The sequence below is a fragment of the Rhamphochromis sp. 'chilingali' genome, assembly GCF_963969265.1.
Source record: "Rhamphochromis sp. 'chilingali' genome assembly, chromosome: 18".
In the NCBI taxonomy this organism is placed as follows: Eukaryota; Metazoa; Chordata; class Actinopteri; order Cichliformes; family Cichlidae; genus Rhamphochromis; species Rhamphochromis sp. 'chilingali'.
In genome coordinates, this window is record NC_137945.1 from 3,133,721 (window position 1) to 3,159,842 (window position 26,122).

A 26,122-nucleotide genomic window follows, 5' to 3' on the forward strand; every position below is an offset into this window, starting at 1 on the left:
GGAAGAATCTTTAAAAACATATTTTTTTCCAACATCAGGAAAGTTTCAGAAGGTTTGTGTGAGGTTTGACTGAATATTCTGTACATTAAGTTTTTATGTCTCGTTTAGCTTTGAAATTAAACTATATTCACATAATACTTCAAAATAAGTGCAAGTCTAAAAAGAAAAATACATACCTCACAGTAACTGCACTTGTAGAGTTTTTTTCTGGTGTGGATCTGTTGGTGTTTTTTCAGGGAACTTGGCTCTTTAAAAGCCTTATCACACAGGTCACATTTATAAGGTCTCTCCTCAGTGTGGCTAAACATGTGGCTTTGTAACTGTGCATCTGTTGTAAACAGTTTGCCACACTGATCACAGCAGTAAACATCATTGCCCGTGTGAATCCGTAGGTGAATATTTCTGTACCCTACATGGCTGAAAGTTTTTCCACAAATGTCACAGCTGTACGCCTTAATTCCAGAGTGGGTAACTTGATGTTTTTTTAAGTTTTGGGACTGGGTAAATGATTTTCCACACAACTTACAGCTGAATGCCTTAATTCCACTGTGAATGAGTTGGTGTGTTTTTAAGCTTGCAGCCTGGCTAAAAGACTTTCCACACAAGTCACAGTTGTATGCTTTAACTCCACTGTGGGTGACTTTGTGTATTTTTAAGCTTTCAAGGTGGGTAAAAGACTTTCCACACAAGTCACATCTGTATGCTTTAACTCCACTGTGGATGAGTTGATGTCTTTTTAGGCTTCCAGGATGGGTAAAAGACTTTTCACACAAGTCACATTTGAACGCTTTAACTCCAACGTGGATGAGTTGATGTGATTTTAAGTCTGCAGCCTGGGTAAAAGGCTTTTCACAGAACTCACAACAGTACGGTTTAACTCCACTGTGGATGAGTTGGTGTCTTTTTAAGTTTGCAGGACAAATAAAATCCTTCCCACACTCCTCACAGCTGTATTTCTTCTCCCCCTTTCTTCTGTGAGGTTTGTCGGCCTCCTGAGAGCGCTGACTTCTCGCTCCGTGTTGGTCCTGCAGTGACAGAGATACAAACAGAGGCAGTGAGTGAAATGCAGTCGTGGAACAAACTGAAACTCCATTAGTGGAATTAAAGTTGTCAACAAACACATTGTAGTTGTTTTACCGCCACCTTCTGGTGATAGTATCACATTGCAATGATGTGCTACAATGAAGAAATATTGATCACTGGACAAAAGCTGTTACATGTTTAAATCATGCTTTTTATTTGTTTTTGTTTCTAATGTCTCTGTAAAGCACTTTGAATCACCTTGTTGTTGAATTGTGCTATACAAATAAATTTGCCTTACTTCATAAAAAAAAAAACAACAAAAAAAAAAAACTGAGTTCAACTGATAATAAAGAAAATGGAAAGAAAACATTATTGAAGAAATTGTTTGTTGGGAAAAAATATTTCCTCTTTGGAAAAGTTTGAGTTGAACTGATGACATTGTTCCCCCCCCCAATTGTGTGCTGATAAAATATGATCTCCGTATTTTCTTGTAACTTCTGTGGTTTCTGTTTGTGACGTACATTCTGCATGTGTGGAGGAGCCCAGGATGGAAAATATAAAGCTGCTGTTAACAACCAGCTGTGCACACAGTTTTAATAACAGTAACTGAGATATTTTCTCACCTCCTGTGTTGAAGTCATTGTTTCCTATGTAGTGACTGAGCTGAGTCCAAATGGCTGAAACTGTTCCTCTGCTGCTCCACCAGACTCTTCTCCTCCTGTTACTCAGCTGGGACACAAAAGTATAGATATGTATTTTATCCCTGACAAGAAGAAGCAGAGCAAATTAACATTACTACACTCAGTGACAACAATACCTATGAAGCTTCAAGGTGAAACCCCAGAAGCAACTACAAAAAGAAAGTCATCAGCTGCAACAAGAACTTGAAAAAGTCACTGAGCTCCCTGCATACCACCACCTTTACCCGGTGGATGCTGCACCCTGTATATATGGACTTCCATATATACACACAAAGAAGGAGTCCCACTCAAACAAACTTACACTTGATCCAGATGAAACTAAAGTTCCCTTTGATGTAATCTCGCTTTTCACTTATATAGGGCTTTGGAGCGTGATGTCACGGGGGTGGGCGTGGAAAGGATTTTGGCCTGATGCGCCATTTTTGGGGTCAAAGCAAAGTGCAAGCGAAAAAGGAGCGAAGGCACACACAACAGCCATGGTTCGTATTTGCTGGGTGGTTGGCTGCAATGTTCGATCGCACGACCAGCAAGACAATAAGCTTGAAAAGGGTTTATCTTTTCATTCTTTCCCAACCTGGAAGCAACATGAGGCAGCTCGTGTATCGATGTTACCAAACGAAGGCGTCCAGCCTGGATAGCAGCTGTGAGACGAGCTGATATCCAGTTCTCTTCCATCTCCAAATATCTGTTGGTGTGCTCCAGACATTTTCAGTCAGGGTGAAGAGGTGACCCTTCTGGATAAGATGGTGAAGGTTTGCTGCCGTTTTGGTGAACAGTATGGTGGTAAAACCAGATAAAATGAAACTTGCTCCTGTTGAATATTCTTGTGCTGTCTGAATAGCGGTAATTTTTCAAAAGATACAGTAATTAAAGTAATGTTAGTAGTGGGTGATATCATGTAAACTGTCATGATTTTGTGTAAACATTTTGTCATTTGTAAACTATAAATGATATGGATTCTACATTATAGAACATCACATCAGTTACAAAGTGGTTTTAATTTTTTTTTAAAAAGGCAAAAATGATTGTTTCTTTATTCAACGGAATTACAAGCAGTACAACATTTTGCGGCAATGACAGACTTATGGTCGAGTCAAACTATGGAGCCTTACATGAGCCTGACAGTCCATTATGTTACCAGGGACTTCACCATGAAAAGTCGGTGCTTACAAACTGCCTTTTTCCCCGAGGATCACACAGGCGAGACTCTAGCACATGGATTAAAGGAGGGTCTTATCTCTTGGAGTTTGGAGGAGGAAAAAAATGGTGTGCATAACAACAGACAGTGGAGACAAACTGACTGAACGCCAACTTTTTTTCCACTCATTAAAAGTTAACGTGAGGGATTCTGGTGGTCAGGGACAAATGCAATCGCATAGCAGGATGCTGTACACGGGCCAAACTTCAGTCAGGAGAACAACTGAGATTATTCATCCACAATACGAGGTTAGTCATTAATATACTGCAACAACATGGGAATAGAGCAGCTGCGAGAGAATTCAACATTAATGAATCAGTGTTACGGAAGTAGAGGAAGCGCAGTTTTTGGCTTTCCCCATATTTCAAAAGTGCTTCATCTCTTTGCTATGACTGTCGCCATAATTTGCAGATGATAATGGTTGTAGCCGCTGCGATGCTTTCGACCAAAACAGGCACAGCTTGATGACATCATCAACATGCGCTATCTCGATAGAGCGATATAGTCAAAATCTCTATCGTTGGTCAAATTTATATCGTTTATATCATATATCGTTTATATCGCCCACCCCTATATTGTACCTTAATTTGTTTTTATATAAGTGCGTGGAATGAGTCTTCAGTTGAATGTTTTTTAAGAGGCAAAAATACTTAAGTAAATGGCGAGTCGAATTTTTGTCTTTTTTTTCCTGTTTTTGCTGATCCAATTCGTGACTTAAAACCGTGATCCGATCCGAACCGTGAGATTTTTGACCCGTTGCACCACTAACAGTGACCATCAAATCGATGAGAAAATATTGCTGAAAACGATGTGCTGGGAGTCCGCTGTTCTCACCGGCTCTAGTGATCCTCGATCTCCCGGTCAGCTATGGAGCTGGTGGGTAAAAGACATCCCCAAAAATGTCGGATCACTTTGGAAATGTATATCTTGCTGAATCGAGCAGATATCTGAGGCTTACACAGCTACATTCACATTAAAATAACTTTTATTTTGTGATTTTAGATATAGAGTAATATTTAAGTTTTAGCCGCGCTCATCTACCATTGCCGTGTTTGGCGTTTGGATGAAATGCATTCTAGGATATTTAGCTGTACTAAGTACACACAAGTCACCACCAATGCATGCTTGATAAAACAGGAGGAACGAGAACACATCTAGGAATTTTTCACGTTCTCAGCTCGATGCGTACTTTAAATCAAGTCTTCAATGGCTAATTCCAGGCCCAAACTACTTCGCCTTTAATAAGGCTTTTGTGTTTTTAACATGGTTTATTGCTTTATATCTTGTTCTACTTTATCTCAAAAAGCCCCTAAAAACACTCAGTGATCACTGTCGGCCTCTCTTGGTCTTTATTACCACTAATCATTTTAAAGCTCAGTTTTTAAAACCTTATGATGCAACTACCGCCTAACTTGTGCAGCAGTACATTAAAAACGAACCACTTATTATGGATGGATTATCTCAGTTGTTCTCCTGACTGAAGTTTGGCCCGTGTATAGCATCCTGCTATGTGATTGCTTTTGTCCCTAACCACCAGAATCCCTCACGTTAACTTTTATCAAGTGGAAAAAAGTTAGTGTTCGTCCTTCAGCTTCACTGTGCTAATGTTATGCTAACGTACCTGTGTCGCTAGCGATCGCGTAGCACAATATATAGCAAATAGAATAGAATAGAATAGCCTTTATTGTCATTGTACAGAGTACAACGAAATTGGAGTGCCACTCCCTTGGTGCAAGTTTCAATAATAAATATAAATGTAAAATATAAAAAGTACAAAAAAAAAAAACAATCGTAAGTACTCAAACAATAGTATGTACAATATATACAGGATAGCAGCATTAATATAATGACAGTGACGGTATGGAATAGGTTCAATTGTTTTTGTGCTTATTTACTACGGTGATAGCTCTGGGAAAGAAGCTATCCCTGAATCTGTTTGTCCTGGTTTTATGTGACCTGTACCGTCGGCCTGACGGTAATAGTTCAAACAGTTGGTTGCTGGGGTGAGAGTAGTCCTTGATGATATTGCCAGCTCTGCTGAGGTACCGAGAGTTTGCAGTGACCTCCAGGCTGGGCAGAGAGCAGCCAGTGATCTTCTGGGCTGTGTTGATGACCCTCTGCAGTACTTTCCTGTCCGCAGCTGAGCACCCTGCATACCATGTTATGCCGTACGTTAGGATGCTCTCTATGGTGGCTCTGTAAAATGTCACCAGCAGCCTCTCCTCCAGGTTGTTCCTCCTGAGCACTCTCAGAAAGTGGAGACGCTGCTGGGCCTTTTTAACCACCGCTGTAGTATTTGCAGTCCAGGAGAGGTCATCAGATATCTGCACGCCCAGAAACCTCATGGAGTGTACCCTCTCCACACAGCTCCCGTGAATGTAAAGTGGGGCCGGGTCTGCTCTGCCCTTCCTGAAGTCCAAGATAAGTTCTTTAGTTTTCGTGGTGTTCAGTTGGAGGTTGTTAACTGAACACCACTCAGTCAGTCTGTTGACCTCATCTCTGTAGTCCGACTCATCCCCCCTTGAGATGAGTCCAACCACTGTGGTGTCATCCGCGAACTTTATGATGGTGTTTGAGAGATGGGTAGGGGAGCAGTCAGATGTGTAGAGCGTAAACAGGAGGGGACTCAAAACACATCCTCGTGGAGACCCGGTGCTGAGTGTGATGGTGCTGGACCGGTGGGGGCCGAGTCTGACAGACTGTGGTCTATTTGTCAGGAAGTCCTTGATCCAGAGGCAGATGGGGGTGGAGAGTCCCAGGTGAGACAGTTTCTGGACCAGGATCTCCGGGATGATATGATTGAATGCTGAGCTGAAGTCCAGAAAGAGCATTCTCACATAGCTTCCTCGGTGCTCCAGGTGACTCAGCGCAGTGTGGAGCGCTATGGTGATGGCGTCCTCGGTGGAACTTCAGTAACCCTGCAAACATCCCTGCTGTTTAGTTTAGTTTTCCGTCTTCATTTATGTTGAAAGTGATAGCATGGCTGTACATTTTAATTTGTTTCACTAATATCTCAGTCAGAACATGCTATATCATGCTTAGGTGGAAACTAGCGAGCTAACTTCCTGCTAACTTCTAACTCTGTTGAATTTCATAAATTCGGTTTTCATGATGCCTGGTGTGGAGATACAGAAATTATTTTATTGCTGCCATATAATCTGCATCATTATAATTGCATTAATAACATTCTTTACAGCATTATTTCATGTAATATTTCTCACAGTATTGATATTGCATTACAGTTGTTTATTGAAGATGTCCATTTGAGGATCCTTCCATTATGTTAACTTTTATTACAAGTGCGGTTAGAAGTATTTTATACACATTGCATATCTGTGCTTATTTTGAGTTGATGTTCGGTTCATTAAGGGTCTTAAGCTTCACTGGCGTGACTGTCCAGGTGATACATGCTGAGGGAAACTAGAACATAGAAGGATGATTGCATGCATGCTTAAAATACATATAACACATATAATCTAGGAATGTGTCCGGCCTGAGGCCTTAACTCATTTGGTGTCTCACTATATTTTACTCTACTTGCCAACAGATGACCAGAGTCAATAATTAGCCCCAGAGACCCTGAGGGCTTGAAGCTTATTACCTTGTATGGAAGGTGTTATAGAAAAGAGAAGTTCTATGTCTGTTTATAGCCATTAAAGATGTACAAGATGCACCATTAACTGTGACTAATGTCTGGAACCTATTTTAATCTGTCATTCCCACTGCTTTAGTCAGAAGACATATGTTGATCTTTTCTCCGGGCTGTTAATAAACTCATCGTTTGATTGCACTTTCCTGGGGCCTCCGTGGTTTGTGACACTGCTCTAGATTGATTGATTTTGCGACACTGGATGTTAGACTTAATGTTACACCTGGCGGAGCAGCAACACTGATCATTTTATTACAGATGAAAGAATTTAGACAGTTTTTAACTCTCAGTATGCCGCAGTGTTCGTTTGACTTTGGGACCTGAAGAGATGGAATTTAGGACCCAGATAACTCGCGTGGCTCCTGACTCCATCAAGCAATGTGCCTTCATAACTTACCAAAGTCGTACTAAAACATTCTTTGAAAGATTTCTGCACGCCATGTGCTACGTATAATCGGTCAGTAAGCACAACCATAATTCATACAAAGCACACTGTCGATTTTTAAGAAAATTAAAGGATTTTAAGTGTGACTTTAAAGTGTGTAAAGTACATTATATAGAAGAAAGAATATACTATATCGTCATATATATCATTACCGCACATGCTTCAAATTATACCGTGATATAGATTTTAGACCTTATCGCCCAGCCTTAAGTGAATCCTGCTTGTGTCGTGTTATTCAGGATTGCAAACCGAGCAGTATTCACTGGCTTGTTGTGTTTGTGGATATATTACTGAATTTAATTCTCCATAAAATCATCCCATTCTCCATAAGATTAAGGTCAACCATTGAACGGCATACATTTTAAAGTAAAGGCTTTAAAACAGAGTTAGTACAAACATCATTAATGTCACATAACTTTGTCGACATGTGGCCACCAACAATACTTTAATGTTCTTCATTATTAAGCATTTGCACATACAGTGGGGCAAAAAAGTATTTAGTCAGCCACCGATTGTGCAAGTTCCCCCACCTAAAATGATGACAGAGGTCAGTAATTTGCACCAGAGCTACACTTCAACTGTGAGAGACAGAATGTGAAAAAAAAAAAAATCCATGAATCCACATGGTAGGATTTGTAAAGAATTTATTGGTAAATCAGGGTGGAAAATAAGTATTTGGTCAATAACAAAAATACAACTCAATACTTTGTAACATAACCTTTGTTGGCAATAACAGAGGTCAAACGTTTACTATAGGTCTTTACCAGGTTTGCACACACAGTAGCTGGTATTTTGGCCCATTCCTCCATGCAGATCTTCTCGAGAGCAGTGATGTTTTGGGGCTGTCGCCGAGCAACACGGACTTTCAACTCCCGCCACAGATTTTCTATGGGGTTGAGGTCTGGAGACTGGCTAGGCCACTCCAGGACTTTCAAATGCTTCTTACGGAGCCACTCCTTTGTTGCCCGGGCGGTGTGTTTTGGATCATTGTCATGTTGGAAGACCCAGCCTCGTTTCATCTTCAAAGTTCTCACTGATGGAAGGAGGTTTTGGCTCAAAATCTCACGATACATGGCCCCATTCATTCTGTCCTTAACACGGATCAGTCGTCCTGTCCCCTTGGCAGAAAAACAGCCCCATAGCATGATGTTTCCACCCCCATGCTTCACAGTAGGTATGGTGTTCTTGGGATGCAACTCAGTATTCTTCTTCCTCCAAACACGACGAGTTGAGTTTATACCAAAAAGTTCTGCTTTGGTTTCATCTGACCACATGACATTCTCCCAATCCTCTGCTGTATCATCCATGTGCTCTCTGGCAAACTTCAGACGGGCCTGGACATGCACTGGCTTCAGCAGCGGAACACGTCTGGCACTGCGGGATTTGATTCCCTGCCGTTGTAGTGTGTTACTGATGGTGACCTTTGTTACTTTGGTCCCAGCTCTCTGCAGGTCATTCACCAGGTCCCCCCGTGTGGTTCTGGGATCTTTGCTCACCGTTCTCATGATCATTTTGACCCCACGGGATGAGATCTTGCGTGGAGCCCCAGATCGAGGGAGATTATCAGTGGTCTTGTATGTCTTCCATTTTCTGATGATTGCTCCCACAGTTGATTTTTTCACACCAAGCTGCTTGCCTATTGTAGATTCACTCTTCCCAGTCTGGTGCAGGTCTACAATACTTTTCCTGGTGTCCTTCGAAAGCTCTTTGGTCTTGGCCATGGCGGAGTTTGGAGTCTGACTGTTTGCGGCTGTGGACAGGTGTCTTTTATACAGATGATGAGTTCAAACAGGTGCCATTCATACAGGTAACGAGTGGGGGACAGAAAAGCTTCTTACAGAAGACGTTACAGGTCTGTGAGAGCCAGAGATTTTCCTTGTTTGAGGTGACCAAATACTTATTTTCCACCCTAATTTACGAATAAGTTCTTTACAAATCCTACCATGTGGATTCATGGATTTTTTTTCACATTCTGTCTCTCACAGTTGAAGTGTACCTCTGGTGCAAATTACTGACCTCTGTCATCATTTTAAGTGGGGGAACTTGCACAATCGGTGGCTGACTAAATACTTTTTTGCCCCACTGTAAATAAGTGACATAATACTCAGTACTTCCTTTTGAAAGTTTACTCCTCGGCCACCCACTTCAGCCGTCACACATATTTTCGTGTCAAAATTATCCACATCCTCCACAGCGCTATGAATTGTGGGATATATGGGACCATGAAGTCTACACCAGACCACACTTCAAATTTGGGGCCATCGTTGGCGCATTGGTCGACCGCATTTGGAGTACCACTTCGAGTTGGGACAGCTGTCGCTGTGACGTAATTGGTCTCCAAATGCGCACTACGAAGAGTGTGGTTGCTGGATTGGAACACAGCCCTAGGGACTTGCAGCGGAGCTTGGGCCCAGGCACGGCTAATGATGTCAAAATTAAAGACCAGATTGGAAAACTACTTGGTCTCCGACTGATGGCGTACCATGAGTACGGAAGTATGCACAAGTACGCATAAAATGTCATTTCCGGGATAAAACCGCAAAGGATTGTAGGTGCGAGTGGCAAGCGGTACTAGCGCAGAGAGGCTTTCACAAGTAAAGTCACACAACGATAAAAAGAAACATGAAGAATGGCAAGAAGCTGTTGCATTATTGTTGCATTAACTGGCAAGGGCCAGTTGCATGACAGCCACTGGAAGCCGATGGGTAAAGAGAACGGTTTTTATTGGATTCCGATGTGGAAGAGAAATTGTTCAAGCCATGTTTCCGAAGTAACAAAGAGTCGACGAATGTCGACGTAATCATGGCAGCCCTAGCTGCTACCACAGCAAGATTTGATCAGTTAAGAAAAAGAGAGCAATATCAAAACAGCCACGAAAAGTCAAGCACATATGTGCCCAAGTGTTGTATTGAAGCAATCAAGTGATGAATAACGGTTTTCCAGTAAGTTGTTTTGATATGTTTTTTTTATTGCATTGTTGATTATTTTTTCACCGAAGCAGCTAATAAAGCACCATTGAATACAATTTAGCCTCTTTTTTGGAAGATTCTATAATAGAATGAAACAATAATGCCAGTTATGAATAAAGACAATAAATTGAATGAATTACGAAACTCATTTTATTTCTATTAGATCTGAAAATGTTGTGTAACACTACAACCTGAAACAACAATTAGATTGCGTTGGCCTGTACAGGAGATAAAGGACAAAAATGTAACAACAGCTGTGAAATGGAATAGTCCAAATCACCAAAGTAAACTGGAGCTGGGCTTGTTGCAGGGATCTGAAGTCACTAAACATTTTGTGAGTGTATGCACTCACACTTAGGACCATATAATAGTAAATATGTGCGTGATAAAAGTCGGGCAGCAGGCTAACGTCCTTACTCCACTCTGTATGCTTGTATGGGTCTGACCCTTTCACTCCTCTGATTTTGTTCCTCTTTTTTTTTTTTTTTTTTTTTGCCTTTTTGTGAAGTCTGGCTTTGTACGGACCTGCCGTGTTCACATATATGTTTTTGGGGCAAATAAAATGCAAGTAGGGATTAGGACCGCAGAATGAATGATCACCGGTGCTGGAAATGCTAGCGCTTGATGGAGTTTTTTGATTTTGTTGCCACCCACAATGCAATGCGCCAAAGTCACGTGGTCTGTCAATCTCTATTGAGACAGGCCCAGAGTGATATGAAACGATAGATGTTTTCCTATCGTCAACCGATATGTTTCGTTATAACGAGCAGCCCCACACCATGGTTTGGACTCGGTGTGGCCGTGGGCCGCTGTAAGCTATCGCGTCGCCATTCCAAAAATACACTGCAATACACTCTCTCTTCTCTCAACGTGTTCACATTAAACCGTGAACAGACACCGAGGAGAGCAGCAGAAGACCTCATTCAGGAGCTAAACTCAACATGAACTGAACTCACAGTAAAGTTAGCTCGGTGCTTACCTTTAGATGAAACTCCGCGATGAAGCTGGAACTCTTTCCAAACACAGGAAACAGATCAGCGTGAACCGACGTGGTTCACGCTGATCTCAGCTACTAGCCAGGAGACAAGGGTGGGCAGATGGCTGTAGATATCGATACAAACGTTGGTAGTGGTTTATGATCGGTACTTCGGTTTTTTCTCTCCTCAAAGTTCAGTACTTTACTCCCGTTTCATGAAAAAGGAGCTCTTTCTGCTCGTCTCCTCTGCGGTACACTTTACTCCGCCCCCTTAGTTCCTGCTCTGCTGTTATTCGTTTCTGTGCGGTCACATGATGGAGCTACGCTGAGAAATCACATTTTTGAGATGAGAGCGTGAGAAAGAGTATGGAACGCCAGGACTGCCATAATGAATTAATTAAATACACCATTAAATAATTAATTAAATTTGGAATTAATTAAAAGAGGAGCCCCATGTGGAAATACTTTATGGCTGGAAGTGAAAACACTGAGATAAAAACAAATCTAATAACTTCATACTGTCACTGGGTTCAAACTAAAGAAGTGCTCACGACAAATCATGAGTGAATGAAACCGTGACATAATAAAATGTTTGTTAAAGCAACCAAGAATGTCATCTTTGTGATAAGTTTGGTGTGAATCTTTGGTAATTCATGGGGTTTGCTTTGTCTTTGTCGGCTTTCTCACCCGATGGCATGTAGACCAACAAAGCTCAGAATGGACTGCAAAAAAAAAAGTGCACATGTAAAACTGCAGTGTTAAGTGATGCGGTTGTAAAGTTTGAGTGCACGTCTCTGGAATGGTTGGCAGTATTAAGGATGATTTTTGTTAAAATCATATTGATATGACCCCGTGAATTATTCGTAGATGACCATTAGATTAGTTTGATGGGTTAACACAGAGAGCTGAAGATATCGTGGATATGCTGACCTCGCTCCGTGGTATACAGGGCCGTTTACCCTCATGATTAATATTCACAATAAAAATATTAGCCGAACATCATGAAGTCTGTATGTGTTTCATACTGTCGAACAACCTTTGTACAGTTAAAGCCAGCAGTTACTACATGATGGAAACACCAACGTTATTTCTTTTAATACAGTTTGTGTTTCGGTGTGTCGGACAGGGTCCGACTGTGTGTCGGACAGGGTCGTCTGCAGTACGGGGGCCCCACAGGGAACGGTTCTGGCTCCGTTCCTCTTCACCATCTACACTGCAGACTTCTCCCACAATTCCACCCAGTGCTTCCTGCAGAAGTTCTCTGATGACTCTGCAATAGTCGGCCTCATCACTGATGGGGACGACAAGGAGTACAGAGGACTGACTCAAGACTTTGTGGACTGGTGCCAGCTGAACTACCTCCAGATCAACGCCAGTAAAACCAAGGAGCTGGTGGTAGACTTCCGCAGGCACAAGCATTCTCCACTGCAACCACTGAACATCCAGGGTATGGACATTGAGGCTGTGGACAGCTACAGGTACCTTGGTGTTCATCTGAACAACAGACTGGACTGGACTCATAACTCAGACGCCCTCTACAGGAAAGGGCAGAGCAGGCTGTACCTGCTGCGGAGACTCAGGTCGTTTGGGGTGGAGGGCCCACTCCTGAAGACCTTCTATGACTCTGTGGTGGCTTCTGCTATCTTTTATGGTGTGGTCTGCTGGGGCGGCAGCATCTCTGCTGGGGACAGGAAGAGACTGAACAGGGTGATCCGAAGGGCCAGCTCTGTTCTAGGATGCCCTCTGGACCCAGTGGAGGTGGTGAGTGACAGGAGAATGGCGGCTAAGCTGTCATCCCTGTTGGACAACGTCTCCCACCCCATGCAGCAGACTGTGACAGCACTGAGCAGCTCCTTCAGTGGGAGACTGCGGCACCCACGGTGTGGGACGGAGAGATTTCGCAGGTCTTTCCTCCCCACTGCTGTCAGACTCCACAACAAAGACTTTAACTGAACAAACACACACATCCACACATGTGCAATAACACTAAGTGCAATAATCTTTTCTGGCATCGTTGTATTTTTACTCAGTTGTATATAGCATTCGTATTCTATTTTTATCTTATTGTATATTTTTATTCTATTTTATTCTACTGTATATAGTATATTATTTTATTCTATTCTGTACAGCTGTGTACTGTATTTATTCTTATTGTATTCTAATTTTTGCGTCGTAACTTTTGCACTGTCCACTTCCTGCTGTGACAAAACAAATTTCCCACGTGTGGGACTAATAAAGGTTATCTTATCTTATCTTATCTTATCTTATCTTATCTTATACACAGGTCAGGCTGAGTATTCAACAAAAACCCAAAGATCAGATGTTAAAGGGCCTGTATATGTATAGCGCTTTACTAGTCCCAAAGGACCCCAAAGTGCTTTACACGTCCAGTCATCCACCCATTCACACACTGGTGATAGCAGCTACATTGTAGCCACAGCCACCCTGGGGTGCACTGACAGAGGCGAGGCTGCCCGACACTGGCGCCACCGGGCCCTCTGACCACCACCAGTAGGCAACAGGTGAAGTGTCTCGCCCAAGGACACAACGACCGAGACTGTCGGAGTCGGGCGAAGGCCAAGGCGAATTCCCAACTCTTGAGCCACGATCGCCCCGAAATAATCTGATTTTTTTGCTCTCTCTCCTCCTAAACATGTTTTTAATGTTAGTTATGATTCAGAACTGGCGACTTAAACATTTATGACACATATGAACATTATGAAATAAAAACCTGATAAATATAACCTCAGTAAATGAAGTCAGTGTACTGCGGGGGTTATGGCAGCTGAGTACCGGGGCCTGCGCTTTGAGGCGAGCGGGTCTCTCGCACGCTTTGCCGTAAGACTGGGCTGGGCAGACATCTCCGAAATCATCAAAGCACTTTTGCAAAGAGGCTGTATCTTGACAAACCGACCAGACACATGAAGATTAAACCGCTACATTCTCAGCTAAAAAAATATTACAATGGTATTTGGTGACACACAAACTGGGTTTTTCAAAGTTCAGTTCTCTTAGTTTCCACATGCCGGTTGTTGATATCCAGTAACGCCTTCTAAAAACAACGGCCACCAGGCTAAAGCAATGGTTTTGACTTGATTAGTGTTAACCCCGCCCCCTGGGTTTGATGGGTGAGGTTGACAGATAAAATAAATTCATGGTAAGACATGAAGAGTCAAGTGTGCCAAAATGAATTAATTAAATACACTATTAAATAAGTATTGAAATGTCTCAATAATTAATTAAAATGTGAAATAAATAATTAAATGTGTCAAAAGTATTTGTTTAATTAATTATTTACAATTTTCATTAATTATTTACAATTTTCATTAATTATTGTCAGATTTTGAGTGAAAAACCTCCTTCCATCAGCAAGGATATTGATCATAAAAGGTGGCTGGGTTTTATAGCATGACAATGATCCCAAATACACCACCCATTTTGATAAACATGTTATTGCAAACCATTGTACGTGATGGCTTAAGTTATTTAATTTCACTGAATATGTGACACAAGCTAAAGTAGCATTATATTTTTATGTTTAAGACACGATGATGTTTCTAAATGTAACGGCCTTCATTATAATTAGTTCTCATGATGTCGACGCTGAGCGATCCTGATGGTGAACTTGGAATCTGGTCTTAGAAGTCTGATGTCATTAGCCGTTTCCGGGTACAAACTCCACTTCAGGTCCCAAAGTCAAATGAACACTACAGCATCATTATTTATTTTCTTTTTCTTAATATATATAACTTGGCCTACCCTTTTTAGTTTTGTTAATATTGGCAATAGTGAGAAGTGTTATTGTTGGGCTTGTGAAAACAAAGTGTATATAACAAAGTATTGAGATTAACTTTTGTTATTGACCAAATGCTTATTTTCCATCATTATTATATGTTATCCAAAGCAGTTAGAATCACATTCAGTACATGTACACCAAGCTACTGTTTTTCTAACAATTACCAATGATTTGAATATCAGAGCAAGAAACTTGTGACAGACAAAATATGAAGCACATTTTAGTTGACTAATGGAAGTTTGTGGGTGCAAACAGAGGCAAAGAGAGGCTCAAAAATCTGGAGGACAGCCACAGCTAGAGTGAAAGAGAACCAACATTGACAAGCAACCATTCACCACACTTCTGCTCAAGCAGACATGGTACATATCAAATATTTAAAATATTCCCTCTCGCCCCTTGAATGTCCTGCGTAGTATCTTAGTTGTTCCTAGGACTGCACTCTACTAGACAAGGGTCTCTGATGGTCCCTAAATTGGGATACAGCCAGGGAGTTCATGCTCGGACACATACACGCCCACCACTCGCTTTTGCTCAATGAGGGACTGGAGCATGTAATACGTGCTGTTCCAGCGCGTGGGAACTCGGCACCTGTGATTAACCCCTTACCTGCCGCTCAAACATAGACATTTCTCAGACCGGTGTATCGGTCCCCGTTATCGGGGGACTTGTAACGAGTACTTTAGAAAATGTGGTGTTGAGGCCGATACCAGATACCAGTATTGGTGCATCCCTGCTTACCATAGTGATTACAGTCAGGTAAAAGGAGAGTCATTTTCATGACACTAAAAACTCTTAAGCTCAATTTACCCTTCTGTACATAATAATGTCCTTATGGATTATGAAAGTAGTCTGATTAATCTCACTTTGGTTGTTAGAAAGCACAGCTTGTTTGCAGTTTGGAAGGAAAACTCATCCGTTTAGCATCTTAAACACACCCTTTGCAAACTTCATACCTACAGCAAGGTTTTGAGATAAAATTTTATGACCTTATTTTCCTTGAAGAGAATTTCAGTTTATAATAAGCTGCAGGAACCCTGTTCAGTGTGATCGGAGAACAGCCAAGTCTCCTCTGATAAACCTCCACCTCTGCCACTGAAAACAGTTGATCTGAACCTGAAATCATGGCTCAAACTACACATTTTTCACATCAAACTGTTTAAGAAAACACTAGACAAAGCATTAGTTATATTTGATGAACTCTAAGTGTATCAGGATTTCATAACACAAACTTCAAATCAACAAGAAAACAGCTGCAGAACATGTGAATCAAAATACATTCAATAACATGTGGACTTCAAGGATAGCGTAAAGACACTAAAGAGAAACTAGGCAACGACAGGTTTCAAAATCTTTAAAATGGTCATTATTCCCTCTATAAACAAGTACTTTTCAATAATCCAAATTGTAACTTTTGAACCACCAATTCTATATTTGGATATTTTTTAATATATTTGGTTTTCTGCAAACACTGTCCAATGGGTATATAGTACTGCAGCAACTGTAAGCCCCTGCTTACATGTTTGTACCGAGTAGGAGATGCTCTGTATGTTATTGTACATCTGTATAACAACAATAAAGGGATTCTATTCTATTCCAGCTTCCTGGATGAAACATTCAGGATTATATACACTGCAGGCCCAGAAATCAGAGCTACCGCATCAGATCCAAGTGTGACATCAGCTGCACTCTTTACAGGAGACTCCAGCTGAACTCTGTGGAGCCTGATCTCAAGGTGTTTAAGTCTGACCCTGAAACCAGGAGAGGATCTTTCTGTCTCTTCAGATTCATTGTGATCCAGCGATTTCAGTCCTGCATGATCACGCTGATGTTTGCACAGAGCAGATAATGAAGTGAATGATTTTGCACATTGGTAACAGTGAAACAGTTTATTTACAGCGTGGGATCGTTTGTATTTGGAATTTGAACTGAGATTCCTGAAGCTCTTGTCATACTGGTCACAGCTGAAATTCTCTTCCAGTGTGTTTGTTCATGTTTGCTACGACCAGATGATTGCGAGAAGCTTCTGTCACAGTGTCTGCACTTGTATGGTTTCTCTCCGGTGTGGACTCGTTTATGCACTTTAAGGTCACCTGGAGTGGTGAAGGATGACCCGCACTGGTCACAGACGTGCTTTCTGACCCCACTGTGAATGACTTCATGGTTTTTTAATTGACTCGGTGTGGGGAAGCCTCTCCCACATTCTTTGCAGTAGTTCATTTTGTCTCCAGTGTGTCTACGTTGATGTATTGTTAGGCTCCATTGATTACTGAACATTTTTCCACAAAGGTCACAGTGAAAGTTTTTCCCACCACCACAGTGATGACAGGGTCGAGAACTGGATCCATCTGTGTCGCTCTGCTTCTAAACAAAGACACAAAGACAGTGTAAGTCAGCGAATTCCTTCAACATTTTTATCCTGAACATCGCCTGAAATAAAGAGCATCTCTGCCCACATCCAATACATTTTACTGTTTACATTATAACGCTCAGCTTACTGGACAAAATAGACTCTTCATTTGTAAGTAATCTACCTAATGGGAATGGTTAAACACCTAGATGCTCTACTCTGGATGCTGCAAGATACTAACCCCAAGCTGCTCTCCGATTTATCCATTGGAGTGTGAATGTTAGATAGAAAGGGGAGGAGCTTTTAAAACGTTACTTTTTCCATCATCAGGAGTTTCAATAGATTTGTGTCAGATTTGACTGAATATTCTGTACATGAAGTTTTCATGTCTTATTTAGCTTTGAACCATTGTATACTTCCCTTTGTTTGCCTTATATGACCTATTGTGCAGAAATTTGGACACACGCGCGCACACACACACACACACACACACACACTTACACACTTTTTAAATTGCAAAAACGAGCTATTGGAATAATAAATAAAGTTGGATTTAAGGAGTCCACCAACCAGTTTTTGTAGGATCATCTATGTTAAAATTCATGGACATTATACATTCTAAAACTTTAGAAATAATGTATCTAGTGATGAAAAAGAATGTTCCAATTTGTATTTTAAGTATGTTTAAACTAAGAGATGGAAAATATGATTTGAGGGGGTCTTATAAGTTTGAAATACCTAAAGTGAGAACCAATGTTACGTATAGATGTGTGTCAGTTTTGGGAGTGAAATTGAATACTTGAATGGACATTTCAGTTACTGTATGATTGACTACTTTTATGTAAAACGATAATCTGTGTTCTCCAATAGTTGATTCTGTTCATCTGGACATAATGTTTCTCCCAAGAAACGTTTCATCACTCATCCAAATGACTTCTTCAGTCTCAGCTGACTGCAGGTTTCCCCAATCTTATAAACATACATTTGCATAATGACTGAAAACAGCCCACTGAGGAACAAATGGGCTGGGAGGTCAGTTCCTTAATCTTAATTATGCAAAGTCTCATGACCATTGATCAACAACCACTGATCAAAGACCACTGATCAATGGCCATGAGTACCATTCACAGAGAGTTGGGGAATGGCTGCAATCACAGCATTGTAAGATGGTGACAGATGTACCCTTAGGCCCCCTCTTTGATTCAGAAATGATCTTTCCCTTTTCACGTAAATGGCCTCCTTGACTCCACCCTCAAACCAGCGTTCCTCCCTGTCCAAGATGTGTACATCCTCATCCTTGAAAGAGTGTCCACTGGCCTGTAGGTGTAAATAGACCAGAGGTTGTTTGGTTTCCCCGATGTATAAATCCTGGCAGTCCTCCTGGCACTTAACAGCGTACACTATGTTACTCTGTTTGTGTCGGGGGACCCAATCCTTGGAGCGGACCAATTTTTTGTGCAGCGTGTTTTGGGGTTTAAAAGCCACAGAGACCCGGTGTTTAGAAAAAAAATGTGTCTCAACTGCTCCGATACTCCTGACACATATGGGATCACTACAGGTTTTCGCTTAGGCAGCGGTTGTCCTTCTCTCCTGGATCAGCTGGAGCTTTCTTTAGGTGCTTTTCCAGCTTTGACAAAAGTCCAGCTGGGATAAACACATTTACTCAATGCATTCTTTGGTACATCTTTCGCCATCTTGCAATGCTGTGATTGCAGCCATTCCCCAACTCTCTGTGAATGGTACTCATGGCCATTGATCAGTGGTCTTTGATCAGCGGGTTTTGGTCAGTGGTTGTTGATCAATGGTGATGAGAATTTGCATAATTAAGATTAAGGAACTGACCTCCCAGCCCATTGTTCCTTCAGTGGGCTGGTTTCAGTCATTATGCAAATGTGCTGTTTATAAGATTGGGGAAACCTGCAGTCAGCTGAGACTGAAGACGAGTGACGAAACGTTTGTCCCACAAAACGCTACGTCCAGATGGACAGAATCAACTTTTTGGAGATTTACCTTCCTGGATGATTGAGAATGCATCAAGACAATAACCTGTGTTGTTGTTGACCAAAATAAATTTCACTTCACTTTTGAAAATTAAACTACATTCATTTAATACTTCAAAATAACTGCAACTGTAAAAATATAAATACATACCTCACAGTAACTGCACTTGTAGAGTCTCTTTCTGGTGTGAATTTTTTGGTGTTTTTTCAGCGAACGTGGCTCTTTAAAAGCCTTCTCACACAGGTCACATTTGTAAGGTCTCTCCTCAGTGTGGGTAAACATGTGGCTCTCTAAATCTTTTGAGTTCACAAAGACTTTTCCACACTGATCACAGCAGTAAACATCATTTTTGGTGTGAATGCGCCGGTGAACATTTCGGTGCCCTGACTGGGTGAAGGTTTTTCCACAAATGTCACAACCGTATGGCTTGATTCCAGAGTGAACAACTTGATGAATTCGTAAGTACCTACTGTGAGCAAAGGCTTTACCACAGTGATCACAGCTGTACGCTTTAACTCCACTGTGGATGACTTGGTGTGATTTTAAGCTTCCATCCTGGGTAAAAGACTTTCCACACAATTCACAGCTGTAAGGTTTAACTCCACTGTGGATGACTTGGTGTGTTTTTAGGCGTTCAGCCCGGGTAAAAGATTTTCCACACAACTCACAGTTGTGTTTTTTCTCTCTCTTTCTTCTGTGAGGTTTGTCGTCCTCCTGAGAGCGCTGACTTCTGGCTCCATGTTGGTCCTGCAGTGACAGAGATACAAACAGAAGCAGTGTGTGAAATACAGTCGTGGAACAAACTGAAACTCCATTCAGGGTTTATATGCCGTTTTCAGTGTCAAATTCAAGCACTTTAAGCACTTTCAAGGTCCCTTTTCAAGCTTTTCCAGCACCCCCTACCCCCCCCAAAAAAAAAGAATGCGAATTTTAATTCTCATCACCTCAGTAAGACCATGTGGGAATATAAAAAAAAAAATCATCCTAGGTGAACTTAAACACCTTTGTAACCCCTTTGTTAAGACATAGAAAAACGCACCACACAAAAATACTGCAAAAGGAACGGTCGCCTTATATACATAGTGTATAAACTCAAAATGCACATTTCACTTACAACTAAAGATGTGAAAATGTGAATAAACCAACTTGTTAGAGATATTCTTCTGTTGAAAAAACAGAAAAAATAAAAGAAAGAAATAAGTCTTATCAGTGGATAATGATGCTTCTTTCCTGTGTGACAAAAAAAAAAAAAAAAAAAAAAAAAAATAGGAGACAGATGTTTGTTTCTCGCCCTATGACAGCTGGGATAGGCTCCAGCGCCCCCCGCGACCCTGAAAAAGTATAAGCGGAAGCGAATGGATGGATGGATGTGTGTTTTTTTTTTAAGTTCATTTCCAATAAAACAGTTTTATTGCTAGCTACATTGCTGTCTGTATTATTGCTAAAGTCCTAAATGATCACCTTTAAAGCGTTTGTGCTAATAACATCATGTACAGTCACACAGGCACTGACTGGGAGAGGCGTTAAATAGATCACATAGTTCAATTCAACATATTCAACAAGACTTGAAGAATGCACAAGCATTTACTTAAAATCTTTTTAATTTATCATCTGTGATGTTATTATGTACAAGTCCAATGTATTTTGTTCATGTCCCCAAATAAACAGGCAGCCTTAAAGTATGAAATATTCATATACAAGTTACTTTAAAAAAAGTCATTAATTACTAATTACTTAGTCAATATTGTATTTAAAATACTTATCTAATTACTGTGTCAGAAAAGTAACTTAATTACTAAATAAATAATTTAACTAAATACTTCTTAAAATCCCTATAAACCTTGAGTGGGCAAACAATAGAAATTAAACTCTTTAAACAATAAATAAAGTTTTTTAAAGACGGAGACTGTACAGTACGCAGAGGTAGCATCTCTTCCACAATGTAGCCTGCAATCATCTTTTTAAGCTCACCTTCAGACGCTTTCTGTGCTGCTGAAGTAAAATCAGGTTTTGCCTGCTTAGCAGGAGTTGCCGCGGTGTTATCCATGGATGACGAACAAGAATCACCCAGAAGTGTTCGTCTATGCTCTCGTGTCAGGCGCTTCAGTAGATTACTCGTGCTATTAACAGCAGCCGATAGTTTTTTCTCCCCAGGACATAGCTTACATTTCACTGTAATGTTCTGGTCTGCTTGTTTCAGAAAAGTGAAGAGACGGGAATATGTCCATTTCATAAAACAGCCACTCGCTTCAGCCGAGTCCGACATCTTCTGCTTTAGAATACGACTGTGCAGCAAACTGGCGCGAAATGACGTGCAGCTGCACTACAGCGATTGAGTTTACTTCTACGTTTAGAAAACAAATTACTGAAATTAAATAATGATATTCAGCGAGTTTAATTATTTTACAATGTAACGAAAGTACATTTAACAGTAATTAGTTACTCTACTTTTTCAGTGGAAAAGTAATTTAATTACAGTAACGCATTACTTAGTAACGCATTACACCCAACACTGATAATTGACACACAAAAGAAAACAACGACTACACTACACACTAACTACACAAGATGACACACTAACTTGAGACTCCAAATACGGTAAAACGTCACAAATCTCTCACGTATCAAAACTCTCTCTCTCATTCACTGGTCATTCCTAAAACTTCCCCCTCTTCCCAAACAACCAGATGCCACATGTTGCCATATAATTTTTTGATTGGTTGAAATGGTATATTTTCCCACCAATAGGGAAGGAGTGCTTTTCCTTTTTTTCAATCAAAGGCAAAGCGTGTTTGCTAGTAGTGATGGGATTTCCGGCTCGGCTCACTAAAAAGAGACGGCTCTTTCGGCTCCCAACCTGCTCTTCAGGTTGTTTGATGGTTTAATTAATTTATTATTAACAAAAATATAAAATTGTGCAAAAAAAGAAAAAAAAAAGAATTACTACAGTGGTTTTATTTATATATGTGGTGGCCCCTAGAGACAAGGCACGTACAAACTCCAAAACACATTTCTAGCGTTAACTGACCTTCCAAAACAGAGCTACCTAGATCACTTAAATTACACAATTGAAAGCATATGTGTATCGTGTGTGTATTTATACACAAACGCTCATATATATTCAAATAATTAAAAAAAAAAAAAAAAAGTTCATTTACCTGTTTACCACACACCAAATCCCTTCCCTATGAATTCAAACAAGGATGGAAAAGATAAAGCTGCTGTTAACATCCAGCTGTGCACACAGTTTCAATAACAGTGTAACTGAGATATTTTTCCTCACCTTTTGAGTTGAAGTCATTGTTTCCTCTGAAGTGGCTGAGCTGAGTCCAAATGGCTGAAACACACAAAACGACGTATATATTTTTTTATTTATATATATATATTTTTTTGTCAGGGATAAAATACATGTATATTCTTTCTATACATCTCTCATGCACACATACAGTTTGTAAAATCCTCGTCTGGATTCTAAAAATAACGTCTCTGTTAGGTTTTGTATTGTTGATTGTCATTTATGCTTAGAAACATCTACTTATATATGCTTAGAGTTTTATAATTAGTTGTAGATTGGTAGAGGCTTGATCCTTGATAGTCTGCAAACTTTGTGTGCATTAGAGAGCACGAGAGAGGTCGTACCTTGTCTTATTGTTTTACGGTAGGATTAACGTAGCTACGTCTGTTCTAGTCTAAGTGCTTTTTGTTTAGATGAACTGCTGGACTTCCTCACCGTGTTATCTAGGGTGAACCATCTAGGGTGAGGGGGAGACTACCCTCTTCCTGACACACACACACACACACACACACACACACACACACGTTGTGATATTTTGATACTACGGTTAGCATTTACAGGATATTGTTTTGTAGTAATATTATACAGGAGAACTGTTACTCAATAAGGCCCATTTACTAGTTGTTTTTCTCTTTCTCTGTGACCCAAGAATTAATGTGTAAGACTCACAGGCTGGTACCCCAAGGTCGAAAATACCACAGAGACGAGACCACTTCCTTACTCCCATCCTCCCTTCCTTATCCTTTAGAAAAGAGCTTGTTAAAGGCCAGGTGGTTCGTTTCAGAATTCACTAATGAAAGAACTCTGTATTCTATGTCTAGGAGTGTATTTTGCTGGGATGATCATAAATTGTAGCTGAACTGATAAACTACACAAAGGATACTTCTTTGCTCACAAGGCAGGAAGACGTTTCCTTATTTGGTCTGTACCGGTTTGAACTGAGAACCTGCTGACACACGAACCTTTTTCCTCTATATAAGCTGTTGTATGATAAATAAACCTTTGAGTCGATTTGGGAAGGCAACCTGAAGCAGTCTGTGTTTCCTTGTTCTCCCAAGCTGCTCCCGACGTCGTAACTAACCCAGCTGAGCGGCATACCTGAGTGTTACTTTGAATAATTAGGAATCTTATAAGGAAAGGACAAAACTCTGCTTATCGGTGCTCACGCCTTGGAGGGAAACCGGGACGGAGATTTTCTCTTCGATTTGGTGTCAAGAAGTGGGATTGCTGACGAAGGTAAATATGCGTCTTTCATATTTATATAAAGACCGTATTATATCTCTCTCAGTGATCGACCCATAAAACAGGATATGCTGACGAAGTTTCACTTAGTGATCCAGAGAGATACACTGACGACTTCCTTAGTCCCCGAATAAAGTAAATTAAAAGCAGAAAGACACAGGAAGTTGCCTGTTGTATTGCGAGAAGTTGCTCGTTAAGTGAGAAGTTGCTCACCCAAACAAAAATTGCTAGCAATAAATTTAAAGTAACCTCAGCTGTGCCTCAGCAAAATACTAACATAAATCCTTCAAAGCGTGTAAACCCCTCTGGAAATCACTGAACATGGGTCAGAATAATTCAAAGACCACAGACAGGTCCGAGAAAAAAATCGAAATTAACTGTAAAACCAAAAAAAATAAAATATAAAAATAACGGCTCAGTACGCCTCCCACTTCCGGTCACGTGCAACCCACGTCCGCGAGTCGGTGAAGACTTCCATGATTACGTATCCAGAACGTGTGGAAGTGCTTATGTGACTGATTTTGTCTACAACTTAAGAACTGTAAGTACAATGCATTCTAATTTCTTTTCGGAGCCCTATCCCGAACGATTATCGCCAGAAACCAGGTCAGTAGAAATGTTGAATACCATTTGCGATAAGAAAAGTAGTCTGCTTAAAAAGTCCTGTAGAAAATATATGATAGAATGCCGCGACGTGATACATCAAATGTTACCACTATGGAAAAAGGGACCGGAACCAGGTGTAGATGCTTTAACATCAAATAAAACTAGTGCAGGCTCTGGCATAGAAAATAAATCTACCGCAGGAAAAGCTAGTCTTGCATGTTCAGCCGTTCAGCCTACAGCCCCACACCCTTACGATGAGACCGAATTAATAGTCGCTGTAGCAGCTGCACGTAAACAATGTCAGCATTCTGATCCAACCAGCTCAAAAGAAAGCGACGAAAAACCTGAATCATATGCAACGGATCTTAGCCACCTCTGTAAACAGGATCAGGAAAAACAATATATACGCCGCGAGGAAGAATTAGCAGAACATAGAAAAAGAGAAAAACTTTTGAAAGAAGAATGTGAGGAACTTATGAGAAAAAATTTAGACGACTATGAAGAAAAACTTTTGCATCAGGCAGTGTCCACGATAGACACCCACATGAAACGCCACGATATCGTAGCTAGAGGTTTAGAGGTAGCTAAAGAAATACCTGTTACCCGAACTTTAATAAAGACTTATCTAAAAGGAAAAAAGGAAAAACAAAGCCAGAATGACAAAGGTCCTTACGCCAACACTCGCGGTAATAAACAAACAGAACCAAAATCTAGTGACGTCAATGACGCTTACCCCTTTATGATAATAGGAGATCAATGTTGTATTCAGCCCCCTAAAATCTCAGAATTAGTGACAACTATTAAAGAGCTTCCCGATCCTCTTAAAAATCCTACAGCCTTTGTCTCTGCACTACAGAGAAGTACCAGATATCACCATTTGGGTGGTCCGGATTACAGGTACATATTGTGTCAATGCATTCCTGGAGTAACCGAGTCACAACTCATAAGAGAGATAGGTGAATTAGATCCAAAGCATGATAAAGCATCCACAACTGCAGAGTTTTTGTGGGTAAATAATGACAAAATCACCGATTTCTTTAAGAATCTAAAGAAATTCCTGCTAACAATGTCCAGAGACAAAATTGACTTAAATGCAGCAACTATGTGTAAACAGAAGCCTGATGAATCTATCCTAGTATTCATAAAACGCTTTATGCACTGTTGGACAAGCTAGAGGTGCAAATTTAGCTCAGTTTTCCAGCAGCCGCAGACACCCAGAGCAAAAATGAATTTGTGTATTTAATTTAACACAAAGGGTGAAATGTTTGCTGACACTGATAACAGCTTATGTTTTCTCTGCCCTATGTACCGACCTGATGGAGAAGGAACAGCCTCTGTGTCAGCTGGACGCCTCAGCAGAGAATGAACTCAACATCCTTTTTGTCCGGTACTCTATGTCACACACTGTGCCAAAAAAAAAAAAAAAACGTGTACAAATACAACAAGCCACACTTTTGTTTCTCTCACACTGTTCAACAACATGATAACTGCTCACACAAGTGAAGGTCAAACAGTGGTTTTGTCACATAACTCAGACATAGGTTACGACATAACTAAACCATGTCGACACATAGATCTAACCTACCTTATATTGACTTTACACCTCATCACGCACAGCTGAAAAACAACAAGCCAGTATATGTCAAGCAATAACCCCTCTAATCGAAGAGAAAATCTCCGTCCCGGTTTCCCTCCAAGGCGTGAGCACCGATAAGCAGAGTTTTGTCCTTTCCTTATAAGATTCCTAATTATTCAAAGTAACACTCAGGTATGCCGCTCAGCTGGGTTAGTTACGACGTCGGGAGCAGCTTGGGAGAACAAGGAAACACAGACTGCTTCAGGTTGCCTTCCTAAATCGACTCAAAGGTTTATTT

The 26,122-nt window shown here is 40.7% G+C and overlaps 1 protein-coding gene across 1 annotated transcript; it reads right to left on the minus strand.

Annotated features, from left to right (window-relative positions):
- Window positions 1-15,940: 15,940 nt before the first annotated feature.
- On the minus strand, window positions 15,941-25,579 carry LOC308386197 (uncharacterized protein). The gene is made up of 5 exons (XM_080865560.1): window positions 25,562-25,579; window positions 22,389-22,442; window positions 22,264-22,290; window positions 19,256-19,852; window positions 15,941-17,118 (listed from the first exon to the last, which is right to left on the minus strand). The coding sequence occupies exons 2-5, from the start codon at window positions 22,404-22,406 to the stop codon at window positions 16,648-16,650; spliced, it is 1,113 nt and encodes a 370-aa protein (XP_080721686.1). The 5' UTR covers window positions 22,407-22,442; window positions 25,562-25,579; the 3' UTR covers window positions 15,941-16,647.
- Between the last annotated feature and the right edge of the window lie 543 nt (window positions 25,580-26,122).

What these genes read in the sequence shown, in the direction of transcription:
- LOC308386197 (XM_080865560.1), bottom strand. An exon ending in ATTTGGTGTGTGGTAAACAG is followed by an intron (nt 19,853 to 22,263) that starts GTAAATGAACTT and finishes CTGTCACTGCAG; the next exon opens with GACCAACATGGAGCCAGAAG. An exon ending in ACAAGTGCAGTTACTGTGAG is followed by an intron (nt 17,119 to 19,255) that starts GTATGTATTTAT and finishes GTCTTTGTTTAG; the next exon opens with AAGCAGAGCGACACAGATGG.